At 40.2% G+C, this 10,498-nt stretch overlaps 1 protein-coding gene across 3 annotated transcripts in view; it reads right to left on the bottom strand.

The window, feature by feature from the left end:
- Positions 1-538: 538 nt before the first annotated feature.
- STAU2 (staufen double-stranded RNA binding protein 2) overlaps positions 539-10,498 on the bottom strand; it is a 154,110-nt gene continuing 144,150 nt past the window's right edge. For 2 of the 3 annotated variants that reach the window (XM_081874270.1, XM_081874271.1), the window contains exons 14-15: positions 3,216-3,304; positions 539-1,593 (exon numbers count right to left, since the gene is read on the bottom strand). In XM_081874270.1, the coding sequence (XP_081730396.1) occupies positions 1,500-1,593; positions 3,216-3,304 (183 nt within the window). In that variant the 3' untranslated portion in view covers positions 539-1,499. Of the gene's footprint in view, positions 1,594-3,215; positions 3,305-10,498 lie in introns of those variants that run through there. The other variant, XR_014159509.1, reaches the window with a different exon arrangement.

Here is a 10,498-nt window from a genome sequence, read left to right as displayed (position 1 = left end):
GTGAATGCAACCCCACTCTTATGTTTATTGTTTTGTAGCCCTGAATGCCTGCATAAGGTCTTTCCAATGTGGCCTGATTTTCCCTAGTGTGCCTGGCAGCATTTGGTTAAAATGGTGCTTAGATGGCATAGATTAACACTGGCCAATGTAGCAGACAGTATGTTCTATGTTCAGAAGGTAGTAATGAACTATGGGCACTTCCAGCTGTTGCAACACAAACACAACTACACTGGTCCCTTATTTGTCTGACAAATGCAATGATAGCACACCCAGGGCACACTGCCTTGTTTGCGAGCCGTCAGTGGTGTGCATATTCTTTGTTTTACACACACAAACACATTGAGATAACACCAATTTCTACACACACAAATTTGGAGACGTGCAGACATTTTGCAACTTATGCATATTACTCTATTCTTTTTTGTGTTTCGAGACAGGGAAGGGGAGAAGTGTCTAAGGCAGCATCCCATCTTAGTGTAGGTGACACATTTCACTAGTGTTATTCACAAATTAAAGAAGAGATGACACCACCACTGTATACATGAACTGACGTGGTTTTACTGCGTTGGCCACTTGCTTAATTTGTATATGCTAGTACAGAATAAAAATGCAAATTTCTGTCTCTGCCCCACTGGCAGTTTTACACACCTGCTCCACCACTTTTTGTCCTCTGAGATGACGTTGCCATCCTTTTCTACTTTTCGCGGTCAGAATGCAGTTATTAAAAACACTCAGTTGATGTGAATGAGAGATTGATGCAAAACACAGAATGAGGAGTCGATGTGTTTCACACAACAGAGAACAAAGGGAGGAATGTGTTTCTTGGAAGCAAGGTGCTTTTTTCAATCAACGAATGGCAAGGGAAATCAAATACCATCACTGCTTTCTCTTGTAGTGTATTGTGACCGGTCATTAACGTTCAAGCAAATACTTGTCATGATTTAAACTTCAGTTTGCAAACAACTTGGAGTCGTGCATCTTACAGGCATAATGTTTTCTGTAAGACTATGAAGAATGCATAATGTTGGCATAGAAAGAGAAGCTGTATGACTATATATGAAGACAACAACTACAACTCTCACAGCACTGTCATTGATTAATTTCAAAATATTCAAGCATAATTAAAAAAAAGAGAGGAAAGCTGAACTTATTCTACACTATAAAGGAGTCGTATAACTCAACCTAATGTTGACTTTTCCTTTCCTCCAGAGTATTAAGCAACTGTAAACTTAATTTCTCCAACCAAGTCTTAGTTAATTATTTGCTGTTTAAACCTCCAGTAGTTTTTTAAGGTTTGGAGGGGAAACAGCCAGTTTTATTTATTTCTCCCTCATTCAACAAACAGTACCATGTAGACTATCTCCTGTGTTAGAATAGTGTTGTCTTCACATAAGACTCAAATAATGGTATTAGTCATTCATTTCCTTGTACACATACACCCTGTTGCGTGTTGACAGGTTTATAAGGATGCAGTGGCAGCCACGGGTGCTGGGAAGCTCCTAGACGACAGCCTTTGAATCCTTGCAGTCCTGAGCAATGGTGCCTGAGTTAGTCTGTTTATTGTCTGCGTTTTCTCCCAGATGCTTGACTTGTCTGAAAGATTAATACATTAACAAGAGCGGTAAGGTCCAGGGTTGCACATCTTTAAGACATTTTTATTAGCAGATGGCACATGAGATTCAAAGGTCACCGCAAGGGGGGACATTTTAAAGTGAAACAACAATATTTATGTTCAGATACTATGCTGGTGAGATCATGTGGTAAATGGTTCTGATTAAATTAGTTTACAAATAGCCACTATATATCAGCCTCTTGCTTTTCTCCAACATCGCTTGCTTAACAAAAACATGCTCCTGTCTGGGGTTCAGCCAAACCAGGTTCAGGTAGAGGAAGAGGAATACCGCTATCTACCCATGCCCGGTGCACAAAGAATTTGAAACTTTTGGTACATTCATCTAATATTATAATCAATCAATCTGTACGCTCTGTATGTGATTGTTTTTGATGTCTGCATCTGCATACTTAAAAACGAAACAGAAATGACACGTACAAAGGTAGAACAGGTGGTGTATTTAACATCCTTCATTTAACTCTAATGTAGTACAAAGCTAGCGTACTTCAATTCTTTTTCTCATCTATAATACTGCAGGCTTCACAAGGCAGGAAGCTTATCACAGCACTTACGTCACAAATCAGAAATACATGGAAATCTGGCATAATCTGTGGGATATGTTATTTGCAAATAGAAATGTGAAGGGCCAGGGGGAAATGGATTTAGGTTCCCCCCACCCCCATTTTTCATAAACAAATTGAGAAAACAACTAGAAAATTGATTTTTAAAAAAGTTTCCCTGACGATTCTACAGTTTCCTCCCTGGGCCTTCACAGCTCTAATAGCAAAGCAACAAAATTTGCCTTGCTCTGCAGTTCTTCACAGACTGACATTTTTTAATGCCCACTACGCAGCTCAGGTGAGAATTCTATACCCACCTCAGAATACGTCCCACTGACCTCAGTGGAACTCAATTCTCTCTTGACATGTATAGGATTGCACTGTCAGAGGTATTAGACCAGTTCTAGAAATTATTGCGGCTAAAGGAAATATGATGTGGACATGGAACTTCTCCACCCTCAATTATGTGCAAGACACAGCAGCCTCGATGAAAGTGCAGCTTCCTCTAGTAATATGAATAGGAAGCTTGCTTGCACAGAAGTTCCACAAAGGTATCAATCTGTTTGTGCACATCAGAATGCTCAGTATTCTAGATTATTGAGAGGTGGACCTTGTGAAGTGCTTAAATGAAGGAAACTGACTCCAAACTATTAAGGTCAAAAACCAAATTCATACTACCTGCCCTCGTCTTTATATGGGATCTCGCAGCTGCGAAGAATAAATATGTTTCTAAAATAAGACGAATTCACAGATTTCATGTATTTAAAAGCCCATGTTAAAGAGGATGGTCAAATTATTTATTTGTTATTTAAATTTATACTTCATCTTAGCACACTAAATGACCCCGGTTAATAACAATCCAAAGTGATTTTGAAACCTACTCTCAGCAATGGTGCCAAATTGTTACAAGGTTTACATGACTATGAGATCAGAAGACGCCACGTATTTTGGAAAGATCTCAGTACATCTACACCATTCATGTAAAAAGTCCAGTTAAGCAAGCACACATGTTCCCAAAAGAATACTATGAAAGTGGGTCTTACTTTTCAAATGAACCATTTTCAGGCTTTACAGTTCCTTCAAGTGGATCCAGTCCTTGTTCTGAAAACTGTTTCAAGGCACTTAAAGCTGCCTGTAACACAGAGGAATTAAAGAGAAATGATAGATACTGAAGTAGGCATACTATTAGCAATGAGCATGGAATGTTTTATGACATCAAATATGTATCAGGAACACAGTGGACAGTGACAAAGCTCAGGGTTATAAAGATACATTGAAAAAGAGATGGATTAGGGAACAAAGAGAATTGTTTTCCCCACTGGATGGTGAGAAAGACTGGCTAATACTTTTCTTTTCTGTGCTCAGCTTTGCTTGCACCTTAAAACAAGCATCCTCTGTATAAAATGAAGCAATCTACATGTCTCTAGATTACCTAGATCCATACTTCCTTGCTTCATATGCTACTCTTGAGGCCAAAACTAGCCAATGTGGCAGACAGGGGCATAGGAAGGGTGGGCGGTTCACCCCGGGTGCCATCATGGAGGGGGGTGACAAATTACCAAGGAACAATTACGGCCCTACTGGGCGGTTCATAGAAAACTTTTTTTTTGAAAATGCCTGCTCTTATCTCACTACACAAGGGATTATATAGCTATATATGAAATTTAATGCATATCAGCTAATATCTTGACCCTCCTCCACGAAAATAGCTGTTTACTTGGCCGTTTTCCTATGTCATGAAGGCTGAAATTTCAATTCAGTGGAGCAGGGTCAGGGATGGTCTAGTTGAGATTCCTGCATTGCCCCAGGGGTTTGGCTAGATTAGGGGTCCATTCCAACTACAATTCTCTGGTGCAGGCTTGTGCAGAGTTTTAGGTACAAGTTGGATGCAAAGGGTGCATAGGATTGCAGCCCATCTTATGGACCATTGGCTCGGAAATAAGTCCCACTGATCATGATGAGACTAGATTGCTGCTGTGCAGTCCTGTTTTTTAAATAAATGTTTTCCTTTTCAGATAATACAGAGCATGGTGAAATCACAATAAATAAAACCTCCCCTTCAGTAGTTTCAAGCACTACTACAGGTTCCACATAATATCTGTACTGCATTGTTTATTGTGACAGCACCGACACTTTGGAATTCCCCGCCTATTGCAACAAAGCACATGCCTTTGCTAGACGCTTTTTGGGCACCCGCTAAAAGCAATCTTCTTTAGGCAAGGATACCTAGATGCTTAGAAAGTTGAAGTAATTTTAATCTTAATATTTTAGCTTTTGTATGTTTTAAAGTATGATTGTTAATTTTTCTTGATTTTGCTGCTGTGGTGTTTGTTTGTTTTTTGTTTTGGTAAACCACTTTGCAGGTTTTTAAAAATAAATTTTATTAAATAAATAAACAATAAGTATAAATAAAATAACACAAGCCAAAACACAATTCATCCTGTAGATTTAAGTATCTGTCCACAGTCGCCTACTTGTTATCAGAGGCCCAGAATCCACATTCCTTTGTAAGAAAATATGAAATAATGTAAAACCATTTTTGCAGGCAAAAGAATTTCAAAAAATCAATGTGTGTGTGGGGGGGGAGGGCGTGCCAAGAAATTTTCTGCATAGGGTACCACCTGACCTTCCTACACCTCTGGTTGCAGACATGGGGTTGTAACATCAAGTGATGCAAAATGTGACATCACTTAACTGCAAATTCCCTCACTCTCTCAGGTAACAGCCAATGAAGTGAAGAATAGGTATGGTAACTCACAATGCAATGATGTGATGTAACACATTTTTTAAAAAATGATTTTAATTTTCAAAGTTCTATAGTAAATCAACAATAAAAACATAAAACGCATGCACACAACCCACACATACAAATCAACATGAGAGAAAGGAATAGAGCTGTTCTTATTTCTGTTTAATGGTTAATATGTTATGCCTCCCTCCTGCGACCTTGAAAACTATCATGCCACAATGAACTGCGTGCTCCTGGTGGCATTCAACGTGGTCTTTCTCTGTTTGGAAACTTAATCAAGTTATACTAAGTTCCTTCAGACTGTACTTTAATGAGTCTTTCTGTGCCAAATCCTCATTGTTCCCTTAAAATTTTGGACGCTTTCTTATTGTTGGCACTAATAGTCTTTGGCACTCATCAAACACCAAACCTCAGAATGCTTCTACCTCTTCACACTCTCACAACTCCCACTATTTACAGCCTTTCCAACAAGAAGTACTACTAGCTACTATTAGAATACACACTCAATTATGTAGGAGCAATAATAACATTCTTATATAGATATCCCATAAAATGAATGGGTCACACTTCAGGGAAAGCCTTCTTAAACAAATATGTCTTCAATAGCTATCTAAATATCAACGCCAGGTGCTTGTCTTATTTCAGCTGGCCACTAATTCCAGAAGGCTGGAGCTGCAACACTAAAAACCCAGTTTCTACAGCATACTACACACACTTCTGGGGCATGCGGTACTCTTGGTTGTGCCCCATCTGAGGAGCACAGTTGCTGGGCAGGAATATATGGGGCAAGGAAATCCCTCAGGTAGCCAAGTTCCATGTTATTTAGGGCATTAAATTCTAAAAGCAAAATCTTTAACTGCACCCGCCCAGTAGCTTATTGATTACCAGAGCAGTTCCCTCAGCAGAGGTGTTATATGGTGTCAGTGGGAGGTCCCAGCCAATAACCTAGTGGCTGCATTCTGCAGCAGAAAGCTCAAGAGGAGTCTCACTAAAAGCCCATGACAGTCGTCCAATCTTGAGATTACCAGTGGGAGGGCCACAGCAGCTGAGGTATCTCAGCCCAGGAACAAATATAACTATCTCACCAACCAAAGCAGATAAAAGGCACTCCTTTTATAGATGAGACTCGCTTTCTTTGCTGTTGGTAAGCGTTTTTTTTGGAAGACAGAAGAACTGCCAGCAAGGGAAGACTTGCCTCATGGGGCTAGCAAATTCTAGATTCAGAAGACCCCATTGTTTGCCTGGGGGGGGGCTGCAGGAAAGATAATGGATAAAGGCAGGATGCAACCTCAAAAACCCTAGCTCCACAGGGACACCATGTTATTTTCTTCATGTTCCCGGACTTAAATGTGTTTTTTTAAAAAATTATGGAAATCACCTGAACAACACTTCCAGAGCCCCCTTGGGCTGGGATGTAAATGTGCTGGATAAAATTAAAAATATGGGGCTGATCATTCCTTTGCGAGCGATACCTTCATTCAGTTCATTAATGTTGCTAACTCCTTTCATGCTGGGATCAGCTTAACGAGCGCTGCTGCCCCACTCTAACACCACAATCACATTTCCCCTTTCCTTCTACAAACTGAAACAATTAGAGCTCTTCTCCCACCATTCCACCTCTTGCTGAATTCCATCAATGTAATATTCAGTATGTATGTTGGTATTTTGTGAATGCTAATCAGACGCCTGACCTTTCAACAACTTGTGGCACAGGCATGCCGGAAGCTCCATTTTAATCAGCTCATATAAGGCTTATCACTTTTCTGGACGGCAGAAAACAAATAGCATGTATGTGCTGTACAGAACTAGCAGAGCTATATGCTAGACATGCACACTGCAGTTCTAGTGCAGAAGCTAAGAAATGTCCTGCACTTTAAGCCTGCCTGGATGCGAGTCCATCTGGGATCCATATGGCTGCCACACTGAGCTTTATGGAACAAGAGTGGGGCATAGGCATGATAAATAAAAAAAATTCAAAATAGGAACACTTCCCTGAACTATCGTCACAGTTGCTTTCGTTGCTGTTTTCAACTGAGAGCAGCAAGTACATAACAAAATGGGATTAAAGATTCAACAGCTTCATTGTCGAGCTCCTATTAAATGCTTCAGGTTGTGTTCCTGCCGCACTGCTATTTTGTAGCTCCTTAATGAAATATTAACCTAGTTTCTCACGCTGTTTGCAGAATTCATTCATGGGAACCTCTGCTTCTTTCTTTACTCAGAACATCTATCTCTATGTCTTTGAAGGGAATGTCAGCAGCAATGCTGAACGAAAGCATTTGTTCCCGCTGAAGGAATGCCAAGGATAGAAAGGTGAAATACATCTATCTGACGAAATATTGTGTAAAATAAAAACAGGGTAGGATTTGTTACAATACTTTAGATGACTGCCTAAAATTGCATCCAGGTAAAGCAGGGATGACCATGCAATAAAAAAGGTGTGGTCAGCATTACATTCTGTAATGCATCACTTAAGAGGTTTTCCTTGCAAAAGCTTGTGCTTAATTAAAGATATCTGATTTCTGAACCCTCCTCATGCTGTCGATCTTCCTAGATAAGTGGTTCATAAAGGATGTGGCATGCCACCCTGGTATGGCAGGAGAGGATGGCAAGTGTGGTGGAAAGATTCAAGGACAATCAAAGAAACATCTAAACATTTCAGTATAGTATAGTATAGTATAGTATAGTATAGTATAGTATAGTATAGGGTGGTTTTTTTGCAGAATATGGATGCGTATCTTATCAAAATCAAGCATTGCTATGAGTTTGTTTCTTTTTGTTTTTCAATGTAATCCTTATCAATGAAAAAAACTGGTGTGGCATGAGCAAATTCTATTCTGAAAGTGTGGCCCAGACCAAAAAGCATGAGAACCACTGCCATAGACACTTTCTCCATCATTAGAACTTCTTTTAACCTTTAAATGAAGCTGATATTTTGCACCACCATTGCACCACTTCCACCTTTGCGCTATGAACTAAATTTCTTTTAGCAAAAACTAAAGCCCACCTCAAAGCCCCACGCTTTTTCCAGCATGCTGCACAAATGGGGTGCAAAGTCACTGTGCTTGGCCTGCCAGCCTCCGCTGCAAAGTGAACGAGTTAATTAAGGTTTTGTTCTAAACAGCAGTTAACATGCATTATATCCTCTCAACAGCCCTGTAGGATAGAGTTAAGACTGAGAGAAAGCTGAGTGGTTCAGGATTTCAAAGGAAAGGCCCTTCTGGATCAGAGACGTATCCACTCCAGCATCTTGTTTCCCACTGTCAGACACCCATGGGAAGTCCATAAGCAGGAGATGAGGGTAATTGTTCCCCAGTGAGGGTGCTGATCTGTTCCCGTATTTGACTACACTAACACCACACCACCCATTGTTCTCTCTCCAGAGCATAATCTGATTGGTTCTGTGACACTATCACATTCTTTACACGATTCCTAATTTTTTTGCAGCAGGTGTTTTACAAGACCATATGCCCTCTCCCCTGATTGCCAGGTGTTGGCAGGTGGTGATTATTCTGACCACTAAATATTGGCAGGCTCTGCTTACCCGGAGCACCAGATATTGTTCAATGCTGCTCCCTTTACGGTCCAGCTGTCCACCCCCCAGTGTCACATGAATTCCAGGAGATCTGGTAATGTACTTCCCCCTCATCCCCCAATGTTTAACTATGGAGAGATAGGTGAGGGAAAATGCATTGGGCAGCAGATTATAATTCTGCAGATGAATTTGGAAGCTGAAGTGTTTGAGCATGGGTAAAGCATGGAGAGTCAAAGTCTGATGGGGCAGCACAAATAGGGAGAGTACTGTTGCGCTTGGTTCCTACTCGCAAGTTTCTTGTAGGCATCTATTTGGCCACTTGGAGAAGAGGATGCTGGATTGGATGGAACTTTGGTCTGATTCAGAAGCGTTGTTTTTTGTCATTTTATGAGTATGAGGTGTTATTGGCGGAGATTAAGTGTTGCACTGGATTCTGGGGTCACCAGTGTCTCTTGATCCCGAGTCCTGATGATAACTCATCTACTTTCTCAGGATGTTTTGCATTTCTGATTGAAGTTTGAGGGTAGGCTCACAAAGTCAGTCAGAGAAGTACAAGGACTGGACTGTTTTGTATGTTTGTACACTGCCTTGATAGTTTTAAGGGGGTGACTTAGAAATCCTTTAAGTATAAATTAAAAATGACCTAATGGTCCACACTTATAAAGATCTTCCAAGATCCAACGTCATGCATAATTGTTACTACACTTCAGATGAACTGGGCCTGATGTACACAATCCTTAAAAAACTAGGAAACGCTTGCAAAATTAACAGCAGTGAGGGGATATAAGTGGAATAAATATCTGACAAGGATTTTAGCAGAGAATTGTTTTTCCGAAGGCTGAACACTTCCTCAAATGGATTTTTTCTCTCTTACAAAAGAGCATCTGCACAGATATATAGAAATATTTCTCTCCCCCAGAAGATTTTACAACTGCTTTGTGAGCAAAGCCCCATAGGTTATGAAACAGATGTCTTTACACATTTAATGTATCACTTGTTTTCTGTGTAGATACAGCAATGCCAAAAACACAATGCCAACAGGATGCACTACTCTGCTCTTTGTTTGTCTTGGCTGCTCTTCCCATTATAAATATGTGTCTGGATCTGGCTGGAGGTGGATGTTTCCAATCAGTTTGGTCATTTTTAGGTTTCCTTAAGCCAATTAGCAATTAGCAAATCATATTGAAATTTGTTAATTTCTTCCCCCTCTGGTTTTCCCTCTGTGGGGAACTGGATAGTTTGTAATGACAATTTAATAACATGAGGTCATCCTTACACAAAGCAGTTGCATACAGAGGCTTGCTCTAGAAAAATGTGGTTTCAACTCACGTTCTTATGGTAATGATTTAATGTTTTTCAGTACAATGTAGGGATATATTTCCTTTGCCTTTTACATCTATGTGACATTTCAGATTCGTCCCAAGATGTCCCTAAATGGTCCTCTTGTGCGTGTCTGTCCACTTCACTTTACTGGGAGTGGCACATACTTCTGAAGACAGAGAACACACCTAACTTAATTCTTCATACTTTTCCCTTTTATGGAACGAACACAAATGCTACTAACTCAGCCAAACCACTGGCTTACTGTCTCCCATTTCTCTATGGTGTGAGAAGCTACTGCCTAATTCTCATGGACCCATTCATTAAATGCTCTTATTTAGGGGTTTTGACAGCCATATAGTAGGGGCTGAAGGAAAAGTTTAAAAGAAACACAATTATCTCTTATAGGACTTCCACACTGAGAAGCTTGAAGCCTTCTGGTGCTTACAGCCACTATTTATTTATTTATTGGCTGTTTTGTTTTAGACACATGCCTCAGTTTTCTTGTAAGAAACCAAAGCAGCTAATAGTAAACAAGTTAGAACAACACCAAAATAATCAAAACAGAAATCCAATAAACATGGCGCCACATTGGATACAAGCCTGTATTTCCAGCCTGCACTTGGGTCTTTTTCACTCCATGCCAGAACAGATTCCTTTGCACCATGCAGACTTCAGAACCACTCATCAGCCACCTACAGTTTTAGAAACCTTCTGAGCTG

Source organism: Podarcis erhardii (assembly GCF_964252035.2).
Source record: "Podarcis erhardii genome assembly, chromosome: 8".
Classification (NCBI taxonomy): Eukaryota; Metazoa; Chordata; class Lepidosauria; order Squamata; family Lacertidae; genus Podarcis; species Podarcis erhardii.
Note: the sequence above shows the minus strand (reverse complement) of the source record. Positions and strands in the feature narration are given on the sequence as shown.